Source organism: Ambystoma mexicanum, chromosome 4q (genome assembly GCF_040938575.1).
Source record: "Ambystoma mexicanum isolate Mex_15411 chromosome 4q, UKY_AmexF1_1, whole genome shotgun sequence".
Lineage (NCBI taxonomy): Eukaryota > Metazoa > Chordata > Amphibia > Caudata > Ambystomatidae > Ambystoma > Ambystoma mexicanum.
In genome coordinates this window covers 525,121,446-525,139,954 of record NC_090928.1, presented here as the reverse complement: position 1 = coordinate 525,139,954, position 18,509 = coordinate 525,121,446, and the positions used below count along the sequence as shown (strand labels likewise).

The 18,509-nt window shown below is 47.2% G+C and overlaps 1 protein-coding gene across 1 annotated transcript in view; it reads left to right on the top strand.

The window, feature by feature from the left end:
* Window positions 1-18,509, top strand: part of CFAP61 (cilia and flagella associated protein 61) — a 2,971,729-nt gene that overhangs the window by 74,965 nt on the left and 2,878,255 nt on the right. Inside the window, exon 2 of the mRNA XM_069608074.1 lies at window positions 5,886-6,040. Within this exon, the coding sequence (XP_069464175.1) occupies window positions 5,898-6,040 (143 nt within the window). The 5' untranslated portion in view covers window positions 5,886-5,897. The remainder of the gene's footprint in view (window positions 1-5,885; window positions 6,041-18,509) is intronic.

The window sequence follows — 18,509 nt, the reverse complement described above, 5'->3', positions numbered from 1 at the left end:
ATAAAATTCACTAGGGAGCCCGTCTGTCCCCGGGGCTTTGCTCGTGGGCAGGTGTGATACCAATGTCTCTAATTCCTCTATTGTGATTGGGGCATCCAGGTTCTCCCTGTCTTCCTCATTCAGTTTAGGTAATCCTATATCTTCTAACGTCTCCTGCTCTGCGGTCTCATCTACATCCTCATAGAGGCGTTTATAAAATCTAAGGAATCCCTCATTCACGCCTTCTTGGGTGTTCCAGACTTAGCCCGCTTCTCCGGTTATCTCTCTAATTGCTGATCTCGGTGTCTCGTTCTTGTATAGCTATGCAAGCAGCCTCCCCGGTTTGTCCCCCCCTGCGTGTTGCCTTTCGACATATTTTTTATAGTTCAGGTTACATAGTCTCTCCCAGAGCCCACCACACCCCTGTTGTAATTGGCTCACCTCTTCAGCGTCTTCCTGTGAGGTGCCCCCCCTTTTCATAATTGTTTCTAGTTTCTTTTCTGTCTCCTTTAACTCTCACTCTATCCCTCCTTGGAGCCCTTTGGATTTGGATATGGCCGCCCCTCTCACCACCACCATAAAGGTCTCCCATAGGGTTCCCTCTGACTTCACGCTACCTGTGTTATTTTCGAAGTATCCAATTATCTCCTCCCTTAGGTCATCTCGGAATACAGTATCTTTAAATGCCTCGACTCTAAGCCTCCATGTTGGGATCCTGAATCTGGGGGGCTGGTGTCGCCACTCCAGGACCAGAGGGGAATGGTCTGATAATATCCTTGCCTTATATTCTGTACCTGTTATTTCCTCCACAAGTTCCGCAGCGGTGAACATATAATCCAGCCTCGTGTACAGGTTTTGTGGGGCGGCATAGTGCGAGTACTGCCTATCATTCGGGTGTTGCTGTCTCCATATATCCTCCAATCTGAAGCCTCTCAACAGGGTTTGTAACGTTCTCGCTGCAGGGGTGGGCTTATCTAGTTTTGTGTCCGATCTGTCCATTTTGGCGTCCAACCTACAATTGAAGTCCCCTCTCCATATAACCGCGCCTCCTATGTGGGGGCTGATTTTGCTATATAGTGTCTTGAAGTAGGCCACTGTGTCTTGGTTAGGGGCGTATGTGTTTATGATGCATAGTTATCTGTTCTCTAACAACCCCCAAACCACTACCATCCTCCCGTCTGGCTCCGCCGTAACCTGCAATATCTGGAAGGGCACGTGTGGCACCACCCAGATAGTTACTCCTCTGGCATATGCTGTGTACGTTGCTCCCACGGTGGTCCCTCTCCACTTTTTCCCCACCACCTCCTGTTTCTCTTTAGTGAGGTGGGTCTCTTGCAATAAGGCTATGTCCACTTTTTGCCGTCTAAGGTACATCATAACCTTATTCCTCTTTAAATAGCTATTGAGTCCCCTGACATTCTAGGTTATCATTCTAAGGTCTCCCATTATCCCGTCTGGTTTCACCCCAGGCTCCCCGGCCAGTTATTTCACCCGATCTCTCCCATCTCCCCTCCTCCTCCCGCTTCAAGCTGCAGCGCATATGTGTATAAGCTTGTTCCCCAACTACAACCACTGCAAATCCCCCAACTCCCCTCCCTCCTCCCTCCCTGCCTGTCCCCAACTGTTGCCATTCCAAACTCTCCAACTTCCAGCCCTCCCCCCAACCCATCCCTTCCCCAACTGTTCCCTCCCTTCTCCTTCCTCCCCATCCCCAAGTTATGCCCAGCTCCATCCCTGGATCTCCGGCTCACCCGCCTCTAGTACTTTCCTCGGCTGCAGCCGATAGTCAGTGCACAGCAAGGGGGTACCGCCCTACTGGCGATTCGCCTACACTAACTATTGGGGGTAGGCCTATCTCTATCCTCGGCTCTCCTGTTGGGCAATGGTGTGTGCATATTCAATTTAACAGTTCTAACCTCTATATTCCAGTCCACACAAGTCCTTGTTTGGCATATTTACAACATTGCTAGCTACGTCTTATTGGCGCGCCCTATATGGCACCCTTACGCTCCCCTGCTGCCTTAGGCACATAGGTTTAATTTAGCAATTTAGCGTTGCATCACTTATCCTGTCTTTGTCCTGGTCTGTCTGTGTCATCTGGGCAGCCTTGAGCATTCAGCCAATTCTCTACTTCCTCTGGGTCTTCGAAGAAATGTGCCTTGCCCTTGTGTAGGATCTTTAGTTTCGCTGGGTATAGCAGCATGTATTTGTATCCTGCCGCCTTAGTCTCCTCTTCACTGCAACGTAGCCAAAGCACTTTCTTTGCACCAGCATGGTGTTGTTCGGGTAAATTGTGACTGTCGCTAAAGCTCGGGTTATTGTTCCGCCTTTCCGGAAGAATTCCAGGATCTTTTCCCTGTCCCTGTAATTCAAGATTTTTTGTGATGATCGCTCGTGGGGGAGCCCCAGGTGGTGGTCTCCTTGCTAGGGCTCTGTGCGCCTGCTCGATCGCGAACCCCTGGGAGAGTTTGCCGGCCCCTATTTCCTGGATTAACATGTTTTCCACATATTCTGTGTTATCCATTCCTCCTTCCCCTTCTGGCAGGCCCACCACGCGGATATTGTTGCGCCTTGCTCGCCCTTCTGCCTCCTCCGCTCGGTTTTCCAGGTTGCGCACCTGTTGCTTCAATATGTGGACCTCCTTGGCCGTGGTGGTGCCGACCTCAGTGTTGTTTTTTACCTCGCGTTCCAGGCTGCTTGTGGGCTCGACAGTGGCCTCATGTCTTGTTTTAGGAGGTTGACATCTATGCCGGCGGCATCTATCTTGAATTCCACTGCCGCTTTAAGGTCTGCAATTGTGGTGGTCCACGAGTATTTCATCTCCGTGATGGCTTGCAGGATCAATTGGTCTTCTCGTGGTGTGGCCGACGTGTCTTGTGGGCCAGTTTTTGCTTGCAGAGGTGTAGGCGGGGACTGCAACGGTTTTGTGAAGATGTCCATCGTTAGTTGCTTGACTTTGGTCTTACCCCCTTTCTGCGCCATTGTCTCTTTGGGCGGCCCTTGTGTTGGTGCGGGCCTTGTGGATGACGCACTTGTATGCTTTCAGTGGCCCCGCCGTGTGTGGCGGCAGTATAGTTGCTCCGGGAAAGCTGCCCCCATGGGGTCTCCGGGGCTCTGCTATCTGTGGCCTTCCACCTGGTGTCCCTCCATCTGGTTCACCCGACCCCCACATGACTTCCGGTTAGGCCACCCAAGTCACGATTGGGCCTTCCTCTGTTGCTTCCTGGGCCTAGCCTCTGTGGTGGGGCCTCCCTGTTCTGGGTGCCCGGGTCGCCCAAGGTTTCGGTTCCGTAAGGGGGGGGCCCACTGCTGCAGCTTACTGTCTGCTGCTGGTGGTAAGCTCCACCACACAGCTGCTGGCCCCATCAGTATCTTGCCTCCCCAGGGCGCCCAGCCTCTCCCATGTCCTGCTGGTGCTCAGTTGTGCTGGGCGGTTTGCCCTTTACTGCGTGCACCATGTGCCTGCTGCCCCGGTTATGGTGTCCACAGCTTCCTTCTTGCCCTCCTTGTGCTCACCTGGGGTTGTGGCTCCACTGGTCTCCTGCTGCCACTTTCCCAGTCTCTTGGCTGCGCTCCCCGTGAGATTGACTATTTGGTCCTGGGGTGTTGTTTTGGGGCCCATGTGCTGCAGCTCCGAGCGTTTCGTTCCCGTCTCCCTGGATCCAGCTTTACATGGAGTCATGGGGCACTCCGCTGCCCGTGCCATCCATTACGCTCGCTGCAATGTGGCTTTTATTTCAGTCAGCCGGCAGCAGGCATTTGTGTTTGATTGTTGTGCGCCGTACTGACGCTGCTCCCCGAGAGTGCCCAGCTCCGCGTCCCCCGTCGTTCTGTGACCAGCCACTCTTGACTGGGTCACGCTCCGTTCTTCTGGAGTCTCACACACCGCGTGATACAATGTATCTGCGCGGTGCTCCATGTGGGGTTCGCAACAAATGTATCTCTGTGCCGTGCGCGGCCGCACTATTCCAGTGCTAGTCTTTGCCAGCAGCTCACAGTCATCCTGAATCCTGCACGGTCCGGCGCCCCGGAACGTTCCTTTGTTTGGGGGTATTCGCCATTTTGTTGAGCCCCTGGATGTCCTTTCTTTAGTGCATAACTTTTGATTTACCCCTCTTTTCTCTCCGCAGGGCCAGCGATACAGGCCCCTTACTTTCTGACATCTGTGTGGAAGATTATGCTGTTTTTCTGCGTTTTTTGCAGCAATACGCTTCCGAATCAAGTCCGGATGAATGGGTGCCCGCGGGAAGAGCAGCCCTACTCCATGGCTGCCAAGCCACGCCCCCCCCCAAACAACCAAACATATGTTTATGTTCAGAAACTCCATTTTGTTTTACACCAGGCGCCATCTTTTACCAGACCTAAAAATCATCCATCTGTAACTCCAGCTCTCCCTTCCCCAGCACCTTGCACAGACAGCCCAAGCCACCACCACTCCCTGCCAGCTCTGCGCAAACCTTGTTCTCATGGAAATCCAGCCATTCACTGTTGCAATTGTTTAACATCGCTTTTCACAGAATGTGATCACTGCAGGGTGTGAGACCAGAGCAGGCTCCAGTCCTTGTGCCCATCCATCTCCACTAACCTGCGCAAGCTCTCTCGACCCCCCCCCCGCAACCCCGCCAGGCCATGGTCCACTGGTTCCTCACCCTCCACTCTTTCATGTAGCTACATTCCTGACCCCCTCTTACTGACCATTCCAGAACACCCACCATGTACCTAATCCCGTGCAGCAATATATTTTCCCTAAAACTAACACATGTCTGTATGTTTGTTAGTATCAGGAGGCATCAGGGTACATAAACAGTAGATCAAACCCCAAGGAGAAGACACCTGGGAGAGGGGCCTGGTACCAATAAAGGCCCCTGAATGTAGAGGTCGGAATGCCAATATATCTGCCCGTGTTCTCTAAGTACCCCCATTCATGTAATGATTTTTATGTCCGCCATTATTCTCTCTGTCGGTTACTGTTGTTTAGTTTAGTTAGCTAGTAATGTTTCATATTCGGCCTGACCTTCACCGCGGAGATGAGCCCAGCTGACCCACATGCCATCTGATGGACTGGGAAGCAGCAGCCAATTGCAGCCTGGCATCACCTATAGAGCAGGCTGTGCCATATGGGCCTACTAATCCACACCGACATTTCGTACCATATAGTGTTACATAACTGATGACGGCAAGCCCTCTTATTATGTGCTGCCCGTGTATTGTTTGGCAGTGTGCTCTCGGGCAGCAGAGTTCTTTGCTTGCTAATTTTAGCTTATATAAAATGTGTTATACTTGCAATTTATCTCCTGGTCTCATTCCCCGACTGGGTGTGTCCATTATTTTGGTCTATTGGATGTTGCATGTTTTAGGGTGCCCGCCTTCAATCTGCTGCTATATTCTGCTTTCTGAAGATCTGCAAAGATCCCTATTGAACAATTTCTCGTTATATGCCACATTCACATTCATTATATGGTAGGCTAAATGTTCTTGCATCTCATTATTGTTTTTCCACCCAGAGCTTTTGCATATGTGTATGTGTGTCTTTTGGAATATCCTGACTGTCTGGGGTCCTCGGGGTTGCCCTTTTTCTTTGCAGTGGCCAGAAAGACATTCAATTCACTTTTGATTTGTAGATGCCTTTTCGAAGACCACATTTATACAAAATGGCCCTGGCAGATTGCGTTTTGCCCGTACAAGACACAAAAGGCCATTGGTTCAGAGCTAATGAGTATTTTAATAGGTGTCATAAATCGTGGAGTTTGCTGTTTGTTTATTTTCTTACCTCTAGGGGACCAACCCTTACAAAAAATACATCTTGAAGATGGCGTAAAAATGTGAAGAAATCAAATTAGCAATTACTTGCATAATTTGTGTTTTTTATGTAATCGTTTGAAATAATCGTTTTTATTTGACTGCAGTAGTTTGGAACCATGACTACCATAGCCTCTGCTCAAGGTGAAACAGAAGTGATACATGCTAGAAGGACAGAGCCTCAGGATGTGCCAGGCATCACTGCTCTTATATACCCGGCTACAGAAATAACATTTGGAAGGGTTAACGCCAGCTATCTTCTGTAAGTATTGCTCTCACTGTAAACGGGGGATTTGAGGGGTCTCCTTCTTTATTTAATGCTTTACGTAATTTTGACCATTCACCTCCATGTGGGGTGGAGAAGAGCAAATACATGAGTTTTGCTTTTTGCTTCCTTTTGGGAAATAACAATTGACTGAGAAAATGCCTGATGTGGCTGTCCCAGGGTGGAAACTACACCTGTCGTCTCTTGTGAAACAGGAGGACCTCCTCAAGCTTCCTCAAAGTTGAAATACATTATCAGGAACATCAATGTCAGGATCAAGGAGTTTTCCTTTATATTGTTACCACAAAAGGAACCCACTGAATTATTCATACGATCAAGGATACCACATAAAACAGCTGTATTAGTAATGTATACAAAGCACATGCCTGTTGGCCACGAGGAAGCACCCAGTGTGCTAGACACGTGTCAGCAAATACGCAGAAATCTTTCACAAAAAGACCAACTGTATAATTGTGTTAGAGCAAAAGTTGGTTGAACACCTAATCTTTACCTTGCTACAAATAGGATTACCACAGACTCTGAATCTTAACACCATAGAAACGACTCTGGTTCACAGAATTCCGCCACGGCCAGTGTGCCACCAGCGCACTCAGTTACCGTTCACAGAATCAGAACCTGCAGACAAAACCCAAAAGAAAGGTTGGGGGCGATTACAGTGTGCAATTCTTTGAATAAATAATATTAAAGGGATACAAATTAGATGGATGGTGCAGTACGCCCTAAAAATTGCTTTTCTGATCGTCCAGTGTTGCATTGCTTGGATGTCTGCTTACTCTATAGTTCTTTCCTTTGGCTGTTTTTGACACATTCGTCTGAGGTGCGACACTCCAATTGGAAGGTTTAATTGGAGCACTCATGTCCGTTTTATGTCGTGATTGTGCAATTAAAAATATGCTAGGTGAACCATTGGAACTTAATTTGGCTACAAGTATTCATCGGACGTAGACAGCATTGTTCTTCCTTCTAATTCTCAAGATGTTACAGAGACATCATATTGAAAACTACATTTGTTTAAGAATTTAATATGTTCTGGAAATGCTAAATTGTAAATCAAGAGTTTGCAAACATGATCCCTACAGTAACATTTTGTGAATAATAATTTAAGCAGGAGAGACCAATATTTCAACAGCTTTTGAGCTTGGGGAATTTCCTTCCAAGTTTGTAGCTGTTGCCTGTAACCAATGCACTTTCAAAGATAAGGACTGAAGGTCCTATGTTATAAGGAAGTGAGTACATATATAGCTAGAGGGGCTAATAAAATAGCAGTATGGACTCATTGTTACCATTGGAGCTAGTTAATTAAAATAGGGATAGTTAGTCTGGTAGGTTGGAAGGTTAGGCAGGGAGTTGGATTTCAGTGGTAATTTTAGATTGGTAAGCTTTAGGATCCAAGCAGAAATTAGGGCTGAGAGAAAAAAGACAGTGGGCCTCATTACGAGTCTGCCGGTCCGGAAACAACAGTGGCGGTAAACCCGCCGCCACCGTTGTTTCCGGACCGGCAGATTACGAGTTCTGTAGGCGGGTGGTGTCACTCCCGCCAGGTCTGACCTGGCAGGAGTAACGCCACCCGCCTGCAGGCAGAAATGGAAACACTGGCTCCGTCATGGACTGAACCGTTGGTACCATGATCCCCATTCCCATTGAATTCTATGGGAGTCTATGGGAATGGGGAACAACACAGTTACCGCCTCCGGAATTACCGGCACTCAGGGTTGTATTACCCTGGTGTTACTGGGTGGTCCGGAGGTGGTAACTGTTTACGGGTCCGGTGGCTGCCTGCCGGTTTTTCCGGCACGGTTACCGCCGGACTCGTAATGAGGCCCAGTGTGAGAAAGATACACCGGCCAATGATCTTCCAGAAGGACACTACTTCCAAAGTGGCCAATGATGCCCGTACATCTCTGAGGACTAGCAGAGGTGAACAAGTGAATGATATTGTCAGGAAATGTGGTGGCAGGGGAGCTCATTGAAAAGGTCAGCAAGCAACGGTCCAGAACTAATAGCAATTTCCCCTCTACGTAACTATTCTTCATTTAATCCATCTACCTTCTTCACTTCTTTCCACTTTTATGTGTATTTCTCTCTTCTTTCCACCAATGATGTCTTATTGTATCTGAACTCTAATCTCACTACAACCCTTCACTCTCTCCGTCTTACCTGCCCTTTTAACCCCTCCCATAAACCTCCACAGCTATGGTTAACTCCTGCTTTGCTACCTCTTCACACATCTCTACATCAGGCTGAATGGCTATGGAAAAAGAAACCATCCTCTAACAACCTTTATTTTCTTTCTTCCCTGTACTCCTCCTATGATTCCTCTGTCACCAGCTAGAAAGGCCTATTTTTCTGACCTAGTTCTATCCCACTCCACTCGGCCCATTGCCCATTTAGACTTCTTAAACAAATTCTGTCCCCTCTCTACCCGACCCATCTCTTGCCTCTTCACTGTCTTCAAATGACTTTGCCATTTTTTTCATCAAAAAGTTTTCTTCACTCTTCTCTGACCCCAAGGCTAACCTCACCTACTTCTCCTCTCCTATGGTCATGACTGTGCCACTGGCACACCAATTGGTACCCATCGTGGATCATTTTGGACTCATTAATCTCCATAATACTCTGTGGACAATACCTTCTTTACATTCCGTTTGCAAGACTTTGGAACTTTCTTATTTAATTTCACAAACTACATGTCCCATAATGCACCATGTGGCAGTTCCCATTCCCTGGCTATTCCTACGGAGCAGTGTTAGAACTACAATCCCCAGAAGCCTTGGAGATCAGTGCAGTTTTCACTTTCCCAGGACCAGCGATGGAGGAGGCCAATTATCTTCAGTTGTGCTGCTCCAGGTGCTGCTAATTAGCCTGCTTCAGCACAGGGCAGCTCAGTATTTAAGCAGCTGCCTGCTGGAGCACAGGTCTCTTGCATTGAGTTCGCTTCCAGCCCTTTTTTGCCTTGATCCTTGGATTTCTGCTGTGTCCTGTTGTTTCCAGAACCTCCTCCTGTTCCAGAGCCCTGTGCTCCCTGCCTTGCAGCCCTGATACTCTGCCTTGACACTCCAGCCTTTTGCCCTGCACCACTGTGCTTCCCATTCTGCAGCCCAGCTCCCCTGCTTGCAGTCCTATTTTCCCTGTCTACAGCTCCTTGCTCTCTAACACTAACTATCTTGTTCCCTACCTGCAGTTTCCTTGTTATCAGTCTTCAGTCCTGCCCTTGTTATCCGACTTCAGAGCTACAGATTCTTTGTTTTATCTATGCAGTCCTACTCTTGTTATTCCAGTCCAGAGTTACTGTTCCTTGTTACCTGTCTGCAGTTTCCAGTCTCCTTATCCCTACACTTAGGTTCTAGTTTTCTGACTTTTCTTCTTTCTTCCGCTTCTCTGTCCTGAACCTTGCTCTCTTTGACTTCCTTTTCCCCCGGGTTATTTCTGTTACAGTTCCTGTCTTCACTTGTGCCTTGTGTAATTCCTTTGTTCAGAGTTTGGCTGCTGGGTTTCCATCAGGCAATCCCTGCCCCTTTCCTTTGTCGCGTTTCAGTATTGTACCTTGTGTCCTTATTAACAGTGTGCTGGTTCCTGTTTCAGGAGGCAGACATTGTTCAGTTCCTGCTGGACCCGTACAGGCTTCAGTCTTGTGAGTACTGTTACCTTGTTTGTGCCTTAGAGTCCAGACACAGACACCCACTGATGTTGCTCCTTTCCATGAGCATTCAGAGTGAAGCCCTGTAATAGTAACCTGCTCAGAAGGCTGGCGTTTCCCTGGTTCTGTGGGAAACTCTTCCCGCATTCTGCGTACACCCCCAGAGGGAACCTAACGTGTTTGTTTTACTTGTACTCCCTGCCACTGTCTGTTCACTGTCTCTGTTGCCTATCCTTTCTTGTCTCCAGTACTCCTTATACTCCTGCTTCTTGTGTACTTTTCTCCCTTTGGCTTTGCGGGCACGCCTCTACCTGCAAGCCCTCGTGACACCCACCTATCTCTTCCATGCTGTTTTCCACCCTCTGACTCAGATACTGCTCAATATCTTGCTTGTGCCTACCCTACTGCATATCCTCCTGAACCTCTCCCTTCTGCTCTAATTACTGAAGTCTATCCCTTACTCCTTCCTTTTCTCACCTCCCTCCTTAACTCTTCCATCCTTACTGCTTCTTTTCCCGATAACTTCAAATGGGCCGTCATTATTTCGATTCTCAAAAAACCCTCACTCAATTCATCTTCTCCTGCAAACGTTTGCCATATTTTCCCTCCTAACATATCTCTCTAAAATTCTTGAACAAGTAGTCTATTCCCAAATCTCTTCCTATCTTGATGCCATCTCTCTACTTCCCCCCTGTACACTCTGGCTTTCACCCTTTCCACTGCACAGAAACGGCCCTCCTCTTTGTTTCTAACTCTCTTCTCTCAGCTCCCCATTCTAAATTATCTTCCATTCTTATTCTGCTTGATCCTTCTGCTGCTTTGGATGCTGTCGATCACAGTACTATTCTCTCTACTCTTGCTTCCTTTGGATTTCCGGGCTCGCTGTTACAGTGGTTCCACTCCTATCTGAATGATCACTCTTTTACTGTCTCGTGGGCTGGTGATCATTCCCCTGTTTCACCTTTACAATACTGGGTCCCTCAAAGCTCCATTCTTGGCCCCATCCGTTTCTCCCTCTACACTTCTCCCCCGCTCTGCTTTAATTTCCTTGTTCAGTCTATTTTCACACTATCTGGCTATACTTTTTCCAATTCTATCATGAAACCATTTCCCCTTGACTCGCTGCAGTAGACGTCTGGATGCACGCCTTTATTCATTTAAATATATCAAAAAGTGAAATCCTGTTCTTCCCTTCTGCATCCATTCCAGCTCCCCTGTCTCCTCCTTCAATCTCATTCCCTGCTGCTTCTCTTTCTCTGTCCTTTGCTGGAAACCTGGGTGCTACTTTTGATTCTTGTCTCCCATTCATCATTAATTCCGCATCTAAGCAACATTGCTTGCTCTTGCAGGTTTCATCTCTACAACATCCGTAAACCTTGGCTTTTCTTAACATTTCATGCCACTAAAATACTCGTATCTACCCCTGTCTTCTCCCGCCTTCACTACTGCTCTTCTCTTCTTCTTGGCCTTCCTGCCTCACACCTTGCCCTCTTTCTTCTATTTTTAACCGGTCCATTTGTACCCTCTGTGGCCTTTCTCCCTGCTCACGCATTACCCGCTCTCCCTATATCCTTTCCTGGCTTCCTTTTGAATGCTGGCTACTCTTTTGCTTTCTTAGGATTGTCTGTAAGAGCCTCTAGTGCCTCGCACACCATCTTTATCCTTACTCTCTTTCTACACTCCCCTCGTTCTCTACGATCAGAATGTCACTTTCTCACTCAAAGCCACTATGCGCGCAATACCGCTGTCAGTACTTTTCTCCCCATGCTACAAAACCTAGGAACGCTCTCCTTCTTGAAATAAGATCTTCCCCTACTCTTAATCTTTTCTGTTTGCTTCTTAAATCCTTGTATCTCAACTCCGACTCTTTAATCTTCCTATTGTTTTGACCACTGTCCTTTATTATTGTAATTCTTGTATTCTTGTGTTCTCATGCTTTGTCATTTGCTTGCCTGATGAATTGTACTGCTTTCTTTTGTAACCAGTGCTTTGGGGAGAGCCCTCTATAAATCCAACAAATAAAATGCATTATATCTTGCAGCCCTAGATGTTGCAACTATAGGAGGATGAGTTTATTTTTCCACCATCACCTTTCCCCCTGCGATTAATTGTAACGTCAGTACAAGCTATGTATGCTGGGCCTCAGAGGATCTGTGGGAGAGAGAAGATCCTGTGGAATTGTGAACACTACCAATCTTGACAAGGGGGATAATGTTTGTGTTTTGGAGATAGTTATTATGATCAATTTCACCTAGCCTTGGTAAAGACCGGAAGGGGGGTCTGCGCTTCCGCTCTCTATATGGTAGAGGGGAGGCCCAGAGACCCATGCCAAGATTCTCTATTATTGGTACGTGGTCGAGCAATCAAGGCCTAGCTTCTCGGGAGGTGATGCAACCTGGTTCTTAAGTACAGTGTAGTCCCCAAGCACCCACGAAGGAATGTCCACACACTGTATCGGTTTAGAACACAGTCTTTATATAATTAATATTCAAAGTCATATACACGATCAAGATAACTCACTTTGTGCTCCGAAAATCAACAATGGTAAATATGTACAATTCTAAAGTGGTACCACTAACGTTACTCGATCTTATTAAAGTGCATACGGTCAGAATGACACACAGATCAAAATAAAGAGGAAACCAGCAGTAGAGAGAGGAAGGAAAGCAAGATGGTTGAGCAATAGGCAGAATACTGGTAACTACCGTTAAACACAGCTCTGTGTGGAGATCCCCCTCCAACTGGGCAACCTGTAGGAGAAAGATACAAGCCCAGTCCATATATTGTTCACCCTTAGACTTCCCAATAGTTCTGCAACCCCAAAATACGTTGGTGTTGTAGCGTTCCACGTCGGGGAAAACGACAACCCTTCTTGAGTGTCCTCCCTTTCAGGCAGGAGTCACGGATCATCGAACGTCCGACGGAGAACAGGTCGAGCTACGACAGTGAAGTGGCCACGTCATTCCTAGCAGTGCTCATTGACAGGGAAGCGTAAACGTCCTGCCAGGAAGAGACGTGTGGGGCACCTCGGTGTCGATAGTTCTGGACTGCAAAGAGTTGAAGAACTGTGGCCCAGCAAGAGCATCGAGTCGTCGGCGTCTCTGTGGTCTTTGGGTGGCGGGAAACCCAACGGTGGATGCTCCTCGGCACGTCAACGGTCAGGCCTTCTCCAGCAGGATACAGCGGCAACGATGCGGATGAGAGCATCCTTGGATCAATGAAGTTCTTAGGCAACGGGAGCACGGCGGCTCCAGTCGGCGACAGCGGTCGACGACAGTGGCGGACAACAGTCCGGGCGCTTCTCCTTGGAGTTCCGCAGCAGTCCCCGTATCGGGTCAGCAGCCTGTCGAAGGTCTGTCCACCAGGGAGCTTAGGCAAAGATCAGCTGTGCACGATGGTCCCTCGTAGCTCGGGAAGAGGGCGCCTTACCAGGTCCTCTCAGGGTCAGTTCTTGAAGCACAGCAGCTTTCCGATTGCGAAGGAGAGCAACAGCAATTCTTCTCGTCCAGCAGGGCTTCAGGATCAAGCTTCACTCCAGTCACTCGTCGTAATGAACATCAGCTTCTGAACATGATTCCTAGCAGTGCGAGGCCCCCAGATATATTGTTGATCTCCCATTCATTCCGCTGGGTCACACTCAAACATCCAATCACGACTACGGGCATTCATGCAGGCAGGCAGCCAATCAGGCACACGAGGTATTCAGGCCATTCACTTCTCTCCAGACACTCACAACAAGTTATGTGTATTGGGACAAGTACCGAGCCATTCAACACTCCAAGCTGCATTCATACCGGTTTCGGGCAGGGCTGTCTCAAACATTGTGTCAGCCACCAGATACTAGACAGCCACAACATAGAATGTATATTTGTCACACACTCCATTCACCCAGGTCCCACCCACAGGCGTACCCACAACATACGGTCATTGAGAAGGCTCCAGCCAGTCTGGTCGGCACTTCCCCACACTACCATATACAGAACTTCCACCCAACAGCCAGTCAGGGGAACGGGACAGAGGCAGGGCTTCCCGTGACTCCGGGAAGATCAGGGTAACAGGTGATGGAAGGCAAGAGGCCATGGGGACCATTTTGTCTCCATCAGGAATCTACCGATTCCAATGACAGGGCCTGGGCATCCCAAAATGGAGGACGCTCATGGCACCAGTCATTTCAGCACGGAGCTGCCACCAGCCCGTACCCTGCTCTGTCAGTCACACACAGGTGCCAAAAAACATACACTAGGGGCACAGGGTTGTACCCCCACCCATGGGTGCCATAAGGGTATCCGACAGGTCCGTTCACCAAACCAAAGGAGAGAGAGCTGCACCGCCAGGAGTCCCACATGAACTCTTGCGCGGGAAACAGGACAGAACACACGATAAAAAGCAGTAAAGGACAAGGATACGGAGGCCCTGTCCCTCCGATGCATTTCCAGCATCACACTTTGTGAATTTATTAAAGTTGCTGCGTGATCCTGGCAAATACAAGATTTGGAACCATTATGATAAGTTGAAATAGACTGCCCTCCATCATGCCATATTGATGCTGCTGCAACCCTGGTAATGTTGTGTATTGCTTCCTTAATTCCTTCCCACCAAACCGCCACCCATCTCAGTAGGGAAATTACATCTGCCCTTCTGGAACTACACAGCTTCCTTTGCATTGTCAAAAATTTGAAATTTCATTGAGTATCCTTAGTTTTGATGGGTATATATGGACATACTTGTTTTTTTAATTTGGCTTTATTTGCAGAAAGACACTTGTCTTCGTGACATTCTTTAAAGCCAGAATGAAATAGGAGTACAGACTATGGTAAAGAATCATGTACTACCAATTGGAACCATATTTAGGATAGAGAAAACCTAACTGATGACTGAGTTGGAGGGACTTGATTATGGTGGGATAGAAATGAGGGTTGGGCGTTTGTTTGAATAATGGGTTAGAAGAAGCTTTATATCAGCTGCCAGATATTGTTATAAATGACTATGACCTCTCCCAATTAGAATGTGCATTGACTGGTAGGTTAGAGTTATTTACTGTGACAACATTATTCTGCGCATTAAACATACAATGGTATGCAGTAAATTCATCTCCTCAATTTCATGCAACAATTTTCTTGTGGAAATTGAAAATGTAACCTGTTCACCTTGTTACAATGTTAACTCCTACAAATGTCTAAAATACAAGAGGTTAGATGAGGATTCTAGGGCTTTGATGAACGGGGGTGCTCACAGGCAATTAGTCAGCTTTTATGTGGTTGCATACAGAAAGCTTGCAAGGTGTGAAGATGTATGCAAGGATAATGGTGAACCTTTGGGGATGATAGGGAAGTGGCTCGGGTAAGAGGAGATGGAGATGGAGATGGAGAGGGTGGGGTGGGAGGCAGGGAATTAAAGGGATTACAGGTTTCCCTTCCACCCCAGGTTATTTGGCTACAGGTAAATCCTAAAACACAAGAGAGTGAACAATGCTTTTTAAATGTAGAAGATTGAACCTTACAATTAAATGTATGTTTGGATGTTTGTTTTTTTAGATTAAATTGATACATGGAAATACCTACTTTGAAATGTACCCAAGATTGAATTGCAGGGATGAAATCACATAAAAACAATATGACACAGAAAACAGATATGAGGTAGAAAAGAGGTCGAAAGAGGGTCTCTTGACTTCTGATTTTTTTTACAGGTCATTTCCTAATGGAAAATTAATACCAAACCACAGTTGATACTAAAGGCTCTATTCCCATCAAAAAGTGATCCAATTCTGATTTCAGATGCATAGGATCTGCCCATAGGAATGCAAGTGTGGTACTTTGGGGTACTTTGCTGTCCTTCCGGAGCAACTATTTGGTACTTTCATTAGAGAAAATGCAACATAGTTGTCATAGTTGTCTTCTTTGGCGCTGAGATCTCATCAACCATCTGCAAGATCTCATTATTGTTGTAAACTAGATTGTTGGACCCAATCAATTGGTTATCCCACAGCACCCCAAGAGGGAAGGTCCACCAAAAAGGTATTTAGGAAACTGTCACATTTCCAGGCCATATGTAAAGCTATAAAGACGAAATGACCAATCTGAGTATGTGGGGCAGACCATTACCAATATCACCACCTAATTCCCTCTTCACAAACCACACTTATCAGTAATAGGATACAGCCTCCGTCTTTGAAGCTGGCAGTAGGGAGAGAATCTACTGCTAAGGGAAACGGGTGTGAACGGCACCGGGATGTAAAAAAGTGCAACACAGTGTGGCCTCCTCAACGGCACAAGGGTGCAACTCAATTGAAGAGATATTGACCAAGGGCAGCGGCATCACTGGGGCCAAGGGAAATATCTGATTCGGTCCAAGAATCTGGTTACAAGTTTATATTGGCATCTAGGGGGAGAGTTAGTCTGGATAGTATTCCATGACAATCCCCGACATCCCAATCCAAGGCAAATAATAGCTCAGAGGGGCAAAGTAGAGTCCCAAATTGTCCACCTTGCCTTATCTCATGCAGATAAACAAGGGCAAAACAGTCAGGGAATGGAGCAAGTGCCCCAAAACAACCAATCTAAGGGCTAGGCAGCAGCAGGGTCATGTAGCAGGCTGAGGTCGGCAAAATGATAAGTACTCAGACAAAAAAGAATTAGCAAGGGCAGGATAGTAAATCAGCTCAAGGTAGTTTTTAATGTTTTTACTAGCATGCAAGCTGCAGTGTGAGCTGGACAAAGACAGACCCAACAGGGGACGGCACCAGAACAGGTGGAGACTCAAACTCGGGTCCCTTTAGCAGTTCAACCATCTGTGCCCGAACCACCAGGTCGAATGATCAGGATGCTCCAGAGAGCCATATGTTAATTGGTGCACCTCCCTCCTATACTCCAACTATGATGAGGGGAGGCAAAATATATGGGAGCCCTTCAACTTTCTATTGCCTCTTAGACAAGTGCTGGCAAGTAACAAGGAAGAAGGGCAACAGCAACCAAACCTCATGTAAATAAAAGTTCCATGGATGCCAGGGGTGTCCTAAGAAGCCTGGCAAAGGAACTTCCTTTGGGCAGATATCAACCAGCTCATGAGGATAATCATGCTACGTCAGACACATGGTGAGCCTTGGACACAAGGACCCGAGAAGCACTGTTCAAGCTAAAGAGAGGAAAGTTACCACGGTCCCCAAGATATTTCCACAGAGAACAGTTTGGCCAAGATAGGAAATTGCAAGCAGAACAAGGGAGAATCCCCAGCAGATTTAGACATACTGTGGAAGTGGTATTTACTCAATATTCCGGTATCACAAACCAAATGAGATGGCACAGGAAGCAATAGCTAACTTGTTAGCTACTGGGCTTCGATCCAAGGTTCAGGCACAGCTTAAAAATATGTATATTGGGTGGTAGACGGGGCTGATGGTGATTGCAAACCACTCTGTCACATGTCAGGAACACAAGAAAGAAACATTCAATAGTAAACTGATAACTTTACAGATGCAGAGCCCCCAGGGACTGGTGCAGGGAGAGATGCAGAATGCATAAGCACTCACTCAGAGAGGATAGACAAAGGAACAGAAGTCGGGAGGCTCCTCCAATGGAACCTGTGTTGCAAGGTGGCCAGCTGGCTGGCTACGCAGGGCAGTAGATCCAGTAGAGACCATGGGGCCCACCAGACCAACAGAGACTGTGGGGCTTAGTAGACCAGCAGAGACCTGGGGTTTGGGAAAAGCCAGCAGGGAGCACTGGCACCCTTGCCATGTCCCTTAGTCTGTAATTATTGTAAGCAGGTAGGGCACTGGGAAAAAATAAATGCCCTTACAAATCCCAAAGACCATATCCATAGTGGAGAATGGGACCGGCTGAGGCCTCCCCCACAAGGAGGGATAGCCCCTAGCTGGATTTCCCATAGAGAGCTCCACCTTCATTTACCAATCCTAATGCTTATACATTTGTTCCTTGACCACCAAATAGATTTATCAGGATACTTTCTGACTGTTGGGAAAGGGGGAAGTGGTGTTCTGTTAACTCCTTTCACCCCAGTGAACCAAGACAGTACATACGCCCAGTGTCATGTGAAGTGGAAGTCTGTGCTGTGTTTGATAGGCTGGGGAGCTTATAAATCAGCCTTACAGATGGATACTTTTCTGATGTCCCTGTGTCCACGGAAACTGTGGAAGCTGTAGGTATTTCGAGCACCCCTATCGTACATCCGGTCACAGAGCCCCTCACCACCACACTCTGACCCATTACCTATCAACACACATTCCTCTTAAGACCAACTAGACCTATGAATTTGTTAGAGAGGAACCTTTTCTGTAAGCTCAGGTGTACCATATATTGTACTCCAGATTGAGTGTTTTTGAGTGTGCCCTCTGAGAATGCCAAGGCTGTCCTTGCAACCCTCCATGAGGAAAATATGGGGGATCCAGAAAAAGCCAGAAAAGGGATGATTGAATGACCTGGAAGTGTTGATTGCCACTGTGCCTGCCTCTCTATGGTCCACACATGATAATGAGGTAGACTATATACACAATGCTGAGCCTTTTAAGATTTAACTAAATTCTTTTAAGAGATTACCTCATATTCCTTAGTACCCCCCTGAAGCCTGAGGTTGAGTCTGGTATCACTCCTGTAATTGAATCTCTCTTGAGTTAGGGAATTATCGTTCACACTAATAGTCCATGTAGCACCCCGATTTTCCAGTGAAAAAGCCTGAAAAATCCACTTATAATTTTGATCAAGATCTTGGGGTTGTTAACATAGTAGTAGTCCTGTCATCAGCAAAACAAGAGGTGATGACTGGAAGGGTTAGAATAAATCCTAACCTCAGGCA